This window comes from Pteropus alecto, unplaced genomic scaffold (genome assembly GCF_000325575.1).
Source record: "Pteropus alecto unplaced genomic scaffold, ASM32557v1 scaffold78, whole genome shotgun sequence".
In the NCBI taxonomy this organism is placed as follows: Eukaryota; Metazoa; Chordata; class Mammalia; order Chiroptera; family Pteropodidae; genus Pteropus; species Pteropus alecto.
This window is the reverse complement of record NW_006443124.1, coordinates 17,116,776-17,131,865: the sequence shown is the minus strand read 5'-3', so window position 1 is coordinate 17,131,865 and position 15,090 is coordinate 17,116,776. Positions and strand designations below refer to the sequence as shown.

Sequence of the window (15,090 nt, the reverse complement as noted above, 5' to 3'; positions counted from 1 at the left end):
AGCCCCTACATCCTTCCTAGGAGCCACCTGAAGCAACTAATATGTTCCCTGTCAGGTAAGGACAGAAGGCAACCTGTGGGGTAAAACTCACTGGGCCTGAGGGCCCGAGCCCCTCGGGTCACCTCTGGGACACAGTGACTGTGCAAGGACCTCCTTGGTGGGATAGGCCACCACCTCCAGCATGCATACAACCCCCCACCCCATTATTACGTCTTAAAACCATTCTCACAAATTAATGCCCTCTGGGAGCTCCTGGCCTCATCCAGGATAAATGCAGGCTAGAATGAGGACAGAAAGCAGGTTTCTCAGGGTCTTGAGAGGAAAAGGGCTCGGGCCAGATGGAGTAAGCTCAGGACTAGTCAGTGGAGTAAGGCTGCTAGAGGAGACAACCTGTGACACCCCGAGGCCCATCTCTAACTGTGCACGTGACAGCACATCCTACACAGAGCTGCCACATCCTCACTACACTGTGATATCTGGAAAGGTCTCACAGGACAAAACATTTCTTGTACCCTATGTATTCAGGTGCCTGCTGTTCTCTTCCATTTTTTAGGAAAAAGCTGGTTGCAACCCACTAAACTAATTTCACGACTTGTGCTCTAGACTTGCTAAAGCCCACTAATTCCAACATCCTGGGGGCTTGCTAGTAAGCTCAGAACCTTCCACGCACGCAGCTCAGGGCCACTCAGTCCGTGTGGCCTACTGGGATGTCACATAATGAGAATCCCATTTCTAAAGCATCGGTCAGCAGCAGAGCGCCGTCAGAGCTGGGCTGGACAGAAGCGTCCTACTAGTTAATATCAGCCTAAGGGAGAGACCAGTTAACACATGACATTAAAACATTATTGGTTATCTCAATGTTTTGAAATATCTCTGAGAAATATTAATTTGGTTCAGTATGAGGTGGTTTTTGTCTTTGAAGTCATTAATTAGCTCAGTTAATCAAAAGCACACATTGTTCAAGCTACAAGGGAACTGACATGATTACACTTTCTAGAAAGGAGGTAACATAGCAGGGCACCTGGTTAGGCTGTAGCGGCACCAGAGGGCAAGCATGAGGCAAGAGTTCCATGGGGTGAGTGAGCCGGCAACAGAGGCCTCAAATTAGGCAGTCAAGAAAGGACTCTCTCAGGAGGGGACAGTCAGCAAACCAACAAAGATAAAAACCAGTGCCAAAACCCTTAACGATGCCAAGCATGGACACTGCTCTGATGAAGAAACGAGCTCTGCGGGCTTCCTCCCACCCCTGTCACCCCAGGGACCATGAGACAACCTGCGAACAAGCTATAAAACCTGACCACCACTCCTAAAATGATCAAGGCCGCCAAAACAATGAGAGTCTGAATAACTGTCACAGTCAATAAGGGCCCAAGGAGATATGACACCAAAATGTCACATGGGGTTCTGGAACAGTAAAATGTAAGGAAATCCAGATAAAATATGGACTTATGAAAATAACAACATATCCATATAGGTTCATTAGTTATGACAAGGAACGACTCATGTCAGGTGACAAGAGGAGAAACTGGGTGTGGGAGACATGGGAACGCTGAACTATCCTCACAACTTTTCTGCAAGTCTGAAACTTCTAAAATTTGAGTGATTATTTAAAAGATGCTATGCAGAAAAACTGCAATTTGTGAGTGTTCTTCCCTAAGGTGGAAACTGCCCACCTGGGAATCCCAGCCCCCACCCATCCATACTACACATTACCACAGAGGTCTCTGGAAAGTTCTAGATACTCACTCAGGGCAAACAGTGGTCCCCTGTTACTACACTGCCACCTTCTGGCCACACATTTTACCCAAGTCCCTCATGAAGGAGAGGAACCCATCTCTGAGCTGTAGGTCATGGACTCTGCCTCAGCTGTTTCTGGAGAGTCTGACGTGGAATAGGAAAGTCAGAGGTGCTGGCAGATAGGACGCAAAGGGCATGGTGAGAAGTAGGCTCTCATTGCTGGGCTTACACAAGACACTGAGAAGTCCCCAAGAAGTCAGATATCATCTTCCTTACTAAACTCAGCATGCTGGCTTCTTTCAAACATATCACTCCTTGTCACCTGAGCCTCTCCAAACCCACGGCTGTCAGGTGGACCCGCCCCATGAGGCAGGTGGCCTCCCAAACAGAGGAGGGCAATCCTTACTCTGAAACCCTGCTGGGATCTCATCCCAGAGGCTAAAGTTAGCACCAAGATGAAAACCCATCTGTCACCCTGGACATGGCTCAGTTCATTTCACACACATACAATTCATATGTGACAGGCCACAGCTAGTCAATCCAATCCTAACCTAGGTGTTGCCAAGAAGGTATTTGTAGCTGTGGTTGGAGAAGGCCCCAAATCAGTTGACTTTAGGTAACAGAGACTGTCCTAGATAGTGTGGTGGGCCTGGGTCAATCAGTTGAAAGCCTTAAAAGCAATCTGTGGCTTCCCAGAGGAAGAGGAGAACGAAGACATTTGGCCCATGCCCAAGAGGTCCAGCCCACCCTTCCTGACCCTCTGCGGGACTCACACTCACTGAGCTTCCTGCAGCCTGACCACGGCTACAGAGGTCCTGCACGTGCTTCCTGTTCCTGTCCAGCCCTATATGCCACCTGAATACTCAGGGTCAGAGCTTGCCATTCCACCTTCTAGCAGGCCCAAAAAGCTTGTGCAGTATCACCTCTGTGCCACATGTGGCATGCTCATATCTACCATTTCATTCATTCATTCCACTGTGTGCCGTGTCCTCTCCTCAAAACAACCATGCCTGACACTCCACAGACATGGTGGAGCTCTGTGAGAAGCGCTGTGGGTTTTGTCTGGTTGTTTTCAGGACTGTAGGCACCTGACACCACTCCTCGCGGCACGGGGTTCTTGATCAGCACAGGTAGAACCAGTGGCTGATGGCACTCTGTCTTGTCCCTCCGGCCAGGGCCTTCTCCTCTGGCTACTGAGGCACCTCCCAGGGGAAAATGCAGTAAAGTGATTTAGTCAAAACCTGGTGTGTCAGAGCAGCTGCCCAACTGGGCTCGTACACGGCCTTGCCCGAAGGGCCCCTTGGTGATGGTCCACGTTGGCTGGGACAGCCCACCCTTTTCGGCCCTTTTATGGGCCAGCTTTTGAGTCCTGCCTTGAGTGAAGGGTCAAACAAAAACTAGAAGTGCCAAGAAAATAAGTTTTTAAATTAAATTTTTATATTATCATTTCTAACATTCTGGGTCTTATGAGACCAAATCTATCATCAGGTATATTTCTTTTTGCAACTTGAAGCCATCAAGAACAACATCAACACAGACATGGGTGAGGGAGACAAGGTTACATATTGGAACTAAAATCAAACATGAGAAAAAAAAAGGCATTGGAATAGTAATAAACATCTCTCTTTAACAGACATCAAGGAATCAAAGTTAATAAGACTATTACTTGTCAAAAAAATCACATTAAATATAGAAGTAATATCATCTATAATTCTAGTATTAGAAAATATCAGAGTATTTTTTGACTTTGGAATTTCTTAAGCAGGGCTCAAAAACAAACCTCAGGGAGAAAATGGTGGATTTGACCATAGCAAAGTAAAAGATTTGGCAGTAATGGAGGCTGACAGTATAGGAGAACACCAGGAGCCTCTAAAGTCAATAAGGAATGACTGTCTAGAATATATAAGGAGCTTCTACAAATCAGACAAAAACCAAAAAACCTTACCAGCTCAGTAGGGAAACAACAACAACAACAACAAAAAAATAGAACGGGCAATCCACAGAGGGGGCCTAGAAGCAAATAAAAAGCATCATATGCTCCGTCTCACAATCCATGAAAGAAATTAAATAAAAATACCATCAAGATGCCACAGGACACCTGTCAGAACAGCAAAACTGAAAAGTCAGATAACACCAAGTTACCCCACGCTAGGGAGGAGGCTGGACCCCGAGAACCTCACTATGTGTGGACATGTGTCATACCCACATGTTCTGCCACCCACACTGGACCTAACCGGCCACACCCAGGCACACCCTCCACATCCTATGGAGACCTTCAGGGGACACTGCGGCTGCACAGCCAGGGAAAGCAAGGGCTTCCCAACACCTTGCGGATGCAACATAAACCACAAAAACTGTGCTGCATAGTTTTCAAGATTCTGATCCCTAAACACACATCTGGAAGGCGGGCTGGGAAAATCTCGATTAAACGTCATGGGAACGGCAGTGAGGCCGAGTCAGGGGCAGAGGGAACAGAGATCCACTAGACCAGGCACTGCTGGAGCCGGTTAAGACCCTGAAGCGCCGGTTCTCAAATCAAATGGAGAAAAATGTGAAAAAAGCCTAACTCAGACCTTCTCTTTGTCCGAAAGGCTACCCAAACCCCTTTTGACCTATTTAGAAACCTACACAGCTCTTGAATGTGTGAGAAACCTAAGTGACTTGAGAGTCACAGATGGCAAGTACTCAGGAAAATGGTCTGAAATTATATTTATTTCTAAATAAGTGGGCAGTCGCTAGTGAGCTAAAACCAGCAGCTCCTCCAAGCAATGTGCCGTGTTGCATGTGTACCATGGGTGTGCCGGGTTTGGCTGGGAGGTCAGGGGCCTGTGCACAGGCTCTTTTGGCCATCGCTCACCTGTGGGCCAGACAGAGTAGCCTTTCTCTGCTGGGGAAGAGGTTCTAGCACTTCTGAGCATCAAGGCGTCTTCTAAGAACTCGATCTTCTTGCTGAATTGCACTTCCAAAATGGGGATAACCTCTGGCATCTTGGCAGATATCAAGCGAAAAGCTATGTCTGGCTTCCCAATGAACCGCTGGCGGATACTAACTTCATAATGTGTGTGAACCTTAATGTCATCTACATCTTCTTTTTCAAATCTGTGTATGAGCAAAGAATCTGAGCCATGGATTTCCAACCCGGAAACAAGGATGGTGAGCCGTCCTGGTTTAACCTGAGATTCTGTTCTTTGGGAAATGATAGCAGGAATTCTGATCAGTATTCCTTCTTTTCCAAGAGCTCTGGAACCAGACACTGAGAAGCCTCCACTGGGCTTAGTGTCTGCTGGCATCTTCCAAAGCTTGGAGCTAAAGGGCCACCAAGAAGGAGATTCCAGTTCTGTCAGCAACCTAAAAGAGCAAACAAAACACACAAAAAAAGTGGGTCAAATCAATTTTTAATACTTTTTTTTGAAGGCTGTGTTAGCCTTTATAAAGCACTTTACCAGTTTTCTTTTCCACAAACACTCCATGAAGCAGGAAGAGGATTTATTATTCCCATATTTTAGAAAAGAAACCCACGGCTAAGAGCAGGAGGGCATTTGCCTACAGACACAAAGCTGATCAGCAGTGGACAAACAAAAACACGCATCTTCTAACTAGAATGTTACTCTTGCCACACCTAACCCTGGGTAATTCTGACTCAAATCCTGATCTCAATCTCTCCAGAGCTCATAAAACTTTTGGCAGTAATCTGTACTGTTCAATACAGTAAGAGGCACATGTGGCTACTGAGCACCTGAAATGTAGCTAATGCAATGAAGAACTGAATTTTAAACTTAATTTTAATGTGACTGCGGCTACTTCATCGGATAGCACAACTCTAAAGTAACCACTAATAACACCAACAGAGAGACCTAAAAAATCAATAAAAGAAGAAAAAAATAGAAGCAGAAAAGGGAAAGCAATGGAATAAAGATCAAATAAAATAAACAGAAAACAAGATGGTGGAATTAAACACAACCATATTAGTAATCATACTAAATGAAAATGGACTAAAAGGCATATTGTCAGCACACGTAAAGAAATAAGACCCAGCTACATCTTGTTGGCAAGAGACAGAGATATAAGGACACAGATACAGCAAAAGCAAAGAGACTGGAAAAAAACACAGCATGCCAAGGTAAAGGAGTGTTAGCAGAGATAAAAAGAGACCATGCATAATAAGAGGGTCAAGACAGAAACAATACTAAATATGTACATATGTAATAACAGAAATTCAAAATTCATTAAGCAAAAATTGATAAAACTAAAAAGAGAGATAATCACAGATGTAGATTTCAACAAATTTCTATGATTGATACAAGACAAAAATTAGTAAGAATACAGAAATTTTGAACACTATTTAACCAACTTAACCTGACTGATATTTATAGAAACAGCACCCAACTGCTGAATGCACACTCTTTTCAAGTGTATTCAGAACATTCAAAAAAAAGTTATAACAAGCCTCAATAAATTTCAAGTATTGAGATTATACAGATCATATCCTCTGTCCTCAAAGAATTGAAACGAGAAATCAATAACAAAAAGCTAACTAGAAAATCCTCAAATATTTGGAAATTCAACACAATTCTAAATAAAAGAAATTAGAAAATATATAAAGCGAATGAAACTGAATACACAGTATACAAAAAGTAGTGAAGTTATGAGAAATTCATTGCTCTCAATGCATATATTTGAAAACTTTCTAGAAAGGTTTAAAAATTGGTGATACAAGCTTCTATCTCAAAAAGTTAAAAATTAAAACCAAAGTAAGTAGAAGGAAAAGCAGAAGTCAATAAAAATGAAAACATATGAAAAATATGAAATACTAACAAAGCCAAAAGCTAGCTCTTTGAAATAATTTTAAAAATTAAACCCTTAGAAATGATCAAGAAAAAAAATAAAGAAAATGTAATTACTAATACCAGGAATATAAAAAGGAGCATCACCATATGCTCAACTTTACACCAATAAATTAGACAACTTATATGAAATAGACGAAACACCTGAAAAACCCAACGTTCTGAAACTGAGGCAAGAAAAAGTTTAAGAACATGGAGAGCCTTACAAAGAAAGTGAATCTGTAATTAAAGATCTTGCCATAGAAAAAAAACTGGTCCAGGTGACTTCACTGATAAATTCTGCCAAACATACAAGGAAGAAAGAATAAGAATTGTACACCAATCCTTTGAAATAATAGAGCCAAGAGCGAACGCAGTTCACAAGAACACTCTAAATCCTATTCCAAAGCCCGATAAGGACATTACAAGACAACAAGAACATAGCAATATCCCTCTGTAACACAGATTCAGAATTCCTTATGAAGATATTAGCAAATCAAATCAACAATATACAGAAAATACTATTTCATGATTAAGTGGTATTAATCCCAGGAGACCGAGGTTGGTTTAACACTTGAAAATTAATCACTGTATCTCACTGGCAGACAAACAGAAGGAAAACTGAATGAGCATCACAAAAGATGCAGAAAAAGAATATGACAAAATTCAACATTTACTGTTGTTAAAACTTCCAGTAAGCTAGAAATAGAAGGAAATTTCCTCAATCTGATAAAGGATATCTATAAAACACCTACAAGTAACAGTATACCTAACGTTGAAAAAAGTCAATGTCTTCCTTCTAAGACCAGAAACAAAGTTTAAAAAAAGGTGGGGGGTATGTTTCTAAACTATCCAAATTTTGAAGGCATTTCCCAAGGTCTGACCCAATGGCAAAGGGCAGAGGCTGATCAGCGCAGGGTGTTTAAGTGCAACCTCTGGCTAACCAATGGCTGATCACTAAGCTATGCTGATGTAGGGACCAACCAACACGAACTCAGCCAAGCTTAAAAATTAAAACATTAAAAACAAAAATAAAAAGGCTGAGCAGATGACAAATGTTGCACACTACAGTAGAAATACACTTGGCCAAATTAGTCTGAGCAATTTATTAAAATGAACAAACAAAAACAATTCACCAACAGCACCACCCTGTGGTGAAGAGTGAGAATCTCAAATTACAACATTATATTTTTTTTAATGCAGTTTTCTAACAACAACAAAAAAATGAGGTATATAAGGAAACCTAAATGTGACCCATACAAAGGGGGAAATAAAACCAATCAATAGAATCCATCTCTGAGAGTGTTCAGATGTTGGATTTAACAGATAAAGATTTTTAAAAAGTTATAAATGTTAAAAGAATTAAAGGAAACCAGGTTAAGAGGATTAAAGAAAAGCGTGGTGATGATTCATTAAATACAGACTATCAAGATAAAGACAGAATATATTTTAAAAAAATCAAATGGAAATCCTTAAGTTAAAAAGTTACAATAACCCAACAGAGTCCAGAACTAGATGGCTTTACTGGTGAATTCCACCAAATACTTAAAAAAGAATTAATACTAATCTTTATTTAAAAAAAAAAAAACAAGACCTAGAAGAGGAGGGAGCACTTCCAAACACATTTTACATGGCCAGCATTACCTTGATTACTAAACCCAGACAAGGATACAAGAAATTTTGTTGTCAGATGAACACAGATGCAAAAACCTCAACAAAAATATTAGCAAACCAAATTCAACAAGTGGGATTTATTCCAGGATGAAAAGATAGTTTGCCACCCCAAAACTAAGCAGTATGATATACCATACTAACAAAATGAAGGATAAAAATCATATGATCATCTCAACAGATGTAGAAAAGCATTTGGCAAAATTTAACATCCATTCATGACAAACTGAAAGCTTTTCCTCTAACATCAGGAACAAGACAAGGATGTCCAATATCACCACTTTTAGTCAGCATAGTCCTGGAAGTCCTAGCCATACCAATCAGGCAAGAAAAAGAAATAAAAGGTATCCAAATTGGAAAGGAAGAAGGTTTCTATTTGCACATGACATGACACTTATATAGAACTCTAAAGACTTCACCAAAAAACTGTGCAGGATACAAAATTAACAGCAAAAATCAGTTGTTTCTATACATTAAAAATGAACTATTAGAAAGACAAATTAAGAAAACAGTCCCATCGGCAATATCAAAAATAATAAAATACCTAGGAATAAATTTAACCAAGGAGGTAAAAGACCTGTACATTGAAAACTGTAAGACAGTGATAAAATAAACTGAAGACACAAATAAATGGAAAGATATTCCATGCTCATGAATTGAAAGAATACAGTAGTCCTCCTTTATCCACAATTTCACTTTCTTCAGTTTGTTACCCATGGTCAACCATGTTCAGAAAATATTAAGTGGAAAATTCCAGAAATAAATAATTCATAAGTGTTAAATCGTTTGCCATTCTGAGTAGTGTCATGAAATCTCAAGCCATCCTGCTCTGTCCCACCTGGGACATGAATCATTCCTTTACCCAGGATACCCGCACCGTGTATGCTACCTTCCTGCCAGTCACTTAGTAGCCACCTAGGTGATGAGACTGACTGTCATGGTTTGCAGTACCTGAGTTCAATGAACTCTTATTTTGCTTAAAAATGGCCCCAAAGCACAAGAGGAATGATGCTGGCAATTCAGATATGCTATAAAGTACTTCCTTTAAGTGAAAAGGTAAAAATTTCAACCTAATAAGAAAAACAATCATATGCTGAGGTTACTAAGAACAGCGGTTAAAACGAATCTTCTATCGGTAAAATTGTAAAGAAGAAAAAAGACCATGCTAGGTTTACTGTCCCACTTCAAACTGTAGAAGTCATGAACACTTTGTGTGTTATAAGTGCTTAGCTAAGGTGGAAAATTTGTGGGTGGAAGATGTGAGCAGAAAACATGTTCTGACTGAAGGCAATGTGTTGCCCCGGAAAGCACTGAGCCTATACAAGGACTTAAGAAAGGGATCCCTCAAAATGGTGACACCAATCCATTCACTGCAAGTTAGAGATGGTTACACAGATTCGGGAATAGGTTTGGACTGAAAATGTAAAAATTACTGAAGAAGCTGCTGCCACATTTCCAGCAGAGGTGAAGAAACTGATTGAGGAATGATCCCACCCACAGCAAGTCTTCAAACGGCGATGAAACCGGGCTCTTCTGGAAGAAGATGCCCAACAGAACCTACATTCATAAAAATGCAAAAAAGGAGGGATCAGCATGAGGACAGATTAACTCTGGTACGATGTAGCAGCACTGCAGGACATATGAAAAAGCCAGGCATAGTGTACAGTGCAAAGAACTCGTGGGCTCTAAAAAACAAAAGCAAAAATTATATGCCTGTGTTCTGGCGACGTAATTAGAAAACATGGTGACAGCTATCTTATTTATGGAATGGTTCCACCAATGCATAACGAGAGTATAGTACAATAAGATATTTTGAGAGAGAAAGAGAGACCATATTCACATTTATTAAATATTAATATTTAATAAAATTTTATTAAATAAAAATTTAATATCAATATTAAAACATATTCACCTTTTATGACAGTATATTGTTATAACCGCTCTATTTTATTACTAGTTATTGTTGTTAATCTCCTACTGTCTCTTACTGTGTCTAATTTAGAAATTGAACTTTATCATATATATGTATGCATGGAAAAAAACACATATATATAGAGTTCAGTGCTACTTGTGGTTTCAGGCATCCACTGGGGGTCTTGAAAAATAACCCCTACAGATGTGTGTTGCAGGGTGGGGGTGGGGGGACTATTGTACCATTAAAATGTCCATACTACCCAAAGCAATCTACGGATTCAATTCAATCCCTATCAAATTCTAACAGTATTTTTTCAGTAACAGAATAAACAATTCTGAAGTTTGTATAGAAACACAAAAGACCCCAAATAGCCAAAGCCATCTTAAAAAAAAAAAAAAGATTGAGGCATCACACTCCCTGAGTTCAAACCACATGAGAAAGCTATAGTAATCAAAACTGCATGGTACTGGCATAAAAACAGACACATTGATCAATGGAACAGAATAGAGAGCCCAGAAATAAACCAATACATATAGTAAATTAATCTATTACAAAGGAGCTACAACAGAGAAAGGGTAGTCTCTACAATAAATGATGGTAAAAAAACTGGACAGATACATGCAAAAAAAAAAAAAGAAACTAGACCACTTTCTTATCCCATTCATAAAAATTAACTCAAAATGGATTAAAGATCTGAATGTAAAACCTGAAACCATAAAACTCCTAGGAAAAAAAACCATAGGAAGTAAGCTCCTAGACGCTGGTCTTGGAAATGATTTTTTGGATTTGACAAGAGCAAAGGCAACAAAAGCAAAAATAAATAAGTAGGATTACATCAAGCTAAAAGGCTTTTCTGTACAGCAAAAGCAACTATCAACAAAATGCAAAGGCAACCTATAGAATGGGAGAAAATATCTGCAAATCATATATCTGATAAGGAGTTAAAATCCAAAACATATAAAGAACTCAAACATCTCAGTATAGAAAAAACTGATCAATTAAAAAATGAGAAGAGGATCTGAGTAGGCAATTTTCAAAGGAAACATACAAATGGCCAACAGGCACATGAAAAGGTGCTCAATATCACTAATCACCAAGGAAATGCAAATTATAACCACAATGAGATATTACCTGACACCTGTTAGAATAGCTATTATCAGAAAGACCAGAAATAACAAGTATTAGCGAGGATGTGGAGAAAAGGGAACATTGTTCACTGTTAGTGGGAATGTAAATTGGTGCAGCCACTATGGAAAACAATTTGGAGGTTCTTCCAAACATTAAAAATTGAACTATCATATAATCCAGCAATTCTACTTTTGGGTATGTAACTGAAAAAAAAACCAAAATAACTATCTCAAAAAGATATCTGCACTCTCATGTTCACAGCAGCATAATTTACAATAGCTAAGACATGGAAACAAGCTAAATATCATTTGATGAAATAATGAATAAAGTAAATCTGATATATGTAGATATTATTCAGCCATAAAAAACGGAAATACTGTCATTGCGACAACATAGATGGACCTTGAGGGCATTATTCTAAATGAAACAAGTCAAACACTGTATGATCTCACTTATGCGGAATCTTAAAAAAAAAAAGCTGAACTTTGTACATCATACATCTAAAATGAATATAGTATTATAGGTCAATTAAGTCTCATTTTTAAAGAAAAATAACAAATGAAAACTTCACTAGGGAGGTTCAATAGCAAATTTGAAATGAGAGAAGAAAGAATCGGTGTTTGAAGATAGAACAATTGAAACCATACAATCTGAAGATCAGGAAAGAAAGAAAAGAAAAATGAAAAGTTCCTCAGGGACCTGGTAGATACCATGAACATACTACCAACATACACATAACCATTGCTGAGAGGGATAGCAGACACAGAAAGGGACAGAAAAATTATTTGAAATAATAAAGTCCCCCAACCCAAATTTGATGGAAAAAACAATAACCTATGCATGCGAGAAGCTAAACAAACATCAAGCAGGTGAAATACAAAGAGATACACATCTAGTGCATGTTGGCTAAACTTCGAAAGCCAAAGAGAGAAAATTTTGAAGGCAGCAACAGAAAAATAATTTATCATGATCAAGGGAACCACAATAACGTTAATAGTTGACCTCTGTCAGAAATAATGGAGACCAGAAGTCAGTGAGATGACATATGCAGAGTTCTGAAACAAAACTGTCAGTGGAGAATTCTATACCCTGTCCTTCAAAAAATAAGGCAAAATAAAGACATTCCCAAACAAACACTGAAAGAATTCACTACTACCAGACCTGATTCTTGTAACAACACACACACACACACACACACACACACACACGCACGCACGCACGTATGCATACCCAACCAAATTTTAAAAAACAATAAAGGAAATGACAGCCCCAGAAGGAACTCAAATCCACACAAGGAAACAAAGAGCACTGGTAAAGGAAATTAGATAATATAAATATTTTTGTTTATTTTTTCTAACTGATTTAAAAGACAATTGTATAAAACATTACTTTTAAAAGTATACAGTAAGGTTAATAACATATAACCTTATATAGTAGCACAAAAGGAGGTTAGAAAAATAACAATAACTCATATCCATAGGCAGAAATCCATAGGCAGTAACTCAAATCCACAGGCAGAAATGACATATACTGAAAACAGTAAATGCAGCTTAGGATAAAATACTTTCTCTTTTTGTTTCTCTCATTTTAAAAGGTACAAGGTTATACAAAGTGATAATGACAGTACTGTACTATTGGGTTTAAAAAATGTTCATTCATAATATAAATGACAACGGCACAAAGGTGGGGGAAGGAATAAAGCTATAAAGGAATATATTAAAGTATTACTAATTGGCAGTAGATCATAATAAGTTAAGACATACTGTAATATCTAGCATAAAAAGAAAATTAAAATATTAATAAAGGAATTTAAATGATACACTAGAAAAAAAATCTAATGTACACACAAAAGGTGGTAAAGGAGAAAAAGAGGAACAAAAAAATATACAGACATATAGAAAACAAATAGCAAAGTCACAGAAGTATATCCAACCATACCGATGATAAAATTAACAAAAATGGATAAAGAACTGTAATCAAAAGGCAAAAACTATCACTCCGAATTTTAAAAAAATGAGATCAAACTATATACTGCTTCCAAGAAACATATTTTTGATTCAAAGATATAAACAGATTGAAAGTAAAAAGATGGAAAAGAGACTACACAAACAGTGACCCTAAGGAACATAAAGGAGTTATATTACTATTAGAATACAGTTTTAAAACGTTAATACAGATGAAGAGTTATTTTATAATGATAAAAGGGTCAATTCATTATGAAGAAACAATAATCATGAACATATATACATACACACCAAATAACCAAGACCCCAAATTCATGATGGAAAAACTGACAGAACTGAAGAAGAAATAGGTAATTCCAAAATATCAGTTGGAGACTTCAATGCCTTACTCTCAATAATGGACCAAAAAAACATATAGAAAAACCAGCAAAGATTCAGAACACTTGAACAACTCTATTAAGCAAGTCCATCTAACTGGCATCTAAATAAAACAGCAGGATGCACATTCTTAAGGGCAAATGGAACATTCTTTAGCACATATGATATGCTAGACCAGAGGTCAGTAAAGTTTTTCTGTAAAAAGCCAAACAATAAATATCTTAGACTCTGAGGGCCGACTGTCTCTGTTGCAATTACCCAACTCTGCCATCATAATGTGAAAACGACCATGAATCAATGGGCTGTGTCCCAGTAAAACTTCATTTGTAATAATGGGGAATGGGGTAAATTTAGCACACAAGTGGCAATTTGAAAACCCCTTTTAAGGCATAAAACAAGTTTCAATTTATTTAAAAACATTTAAATAACACAAAATATCTTTGTTGCCTGCCCATCAACAGAAATCAACAGGAAGAAATAAGATTACAGCTATTTCGAAATTAATCCAATGGATTAAAGAAGGAATCATGTGGTCAATCAGAAAATGGTCTGAGTTACATAAAAATAAAAACACTACATACCAAAATTTATGGGATGTAGCTAAAGCAGTAATTAGAGGGAAATTTATAGCTATAAGTACCTGCAAAAGATCTCGAATCTACAACATAAGCTTCCACATAAAGAAATAAGTAAAAAGAAGAACAGTTAAAGATTGAAGGAAATTAATGACATAGAAAAGAGAAATACAAAAGAGCATTTGAAAATATCAACAAAACTGACGAACTTTTAAGTTAGACTATCCAAGGGAAAAAATACACAAATTGGCGGTGTTGGTAAGAAACATGGTGGAGTGAGATACGTCCCCAGATCTCTCCCCTTGAAACAACAATAAGCTGAACATTTAAAACTCAACAAAAAACACCCAAACTGTACACTAGCACGTCTGAGCATGGGATCTGCGCATAAGAGCTACCACGGGTCAGAACCCTGGGAGTCGGGAGGTAGACAGGGAAAAAAAAGAAACTGCCTCTCCCAGCCAGAGCTCCCTGTAGGAGGGAGGAAGGAAGAAGGTGAGGCAAGTTCCCTGAACAGCGGGGACAGCAGAGAAGCAGGGATGGCAGAGAAACAACAGTTGATTTTTACCAGACGCAGATGCAAAACTGAGACTGAACGGCACCCCCCAGCCCCCAACCCAGAGGACCCCTCCAACCATACCCTCTGAGATGGAACACCATGAAGCAAATACAACCAAAACCATCGCTAACGTTGATAGGAACTGAGACTAAAGGTAGCAAGTGTGATTAAACATCTATAAGAAGAAAACAAAAGGCATTAATAAAGCTTTATATAAAGCAGGGATCCAAGAGGCTGAGATGCCACCTACTGGAAACCAAAAGTAAAATGCCTTCTTGCAACAGGCTAAAGAGAGACCTTTATATAATAAATTTTCTTTCTGGAAGAAAAAAAAAAAAAA

General features: G+C 38.5%; 1 protein-coding gene across 3 annotated transcripts in view; it reads right to left on the bottom strand.

Annotated features, from left to right (window-relative positions):
• Positions 1 to 15,090, bottom strand: part of SNAP47 (synaptosome associated protein 47) — a 54,584-nt gene that overhangs the window by 16,584 nt on the left and 22,910 nt on the right. For all 3 annotated transcript variants that reach the window (XM_015598112.2, XM_025040582.1, XM_006923263.3), the window contains exon 3: positions 4,595 to 5,085. In XM_015598112.2, coding sequence (XP_015453598.2) covers positions 4,595 to 5,085 — 491 coding nt within the window. The remainder of the gene's footprint in view (positions 1 to 4,594; positions 5,086 to 15,090) is intronic.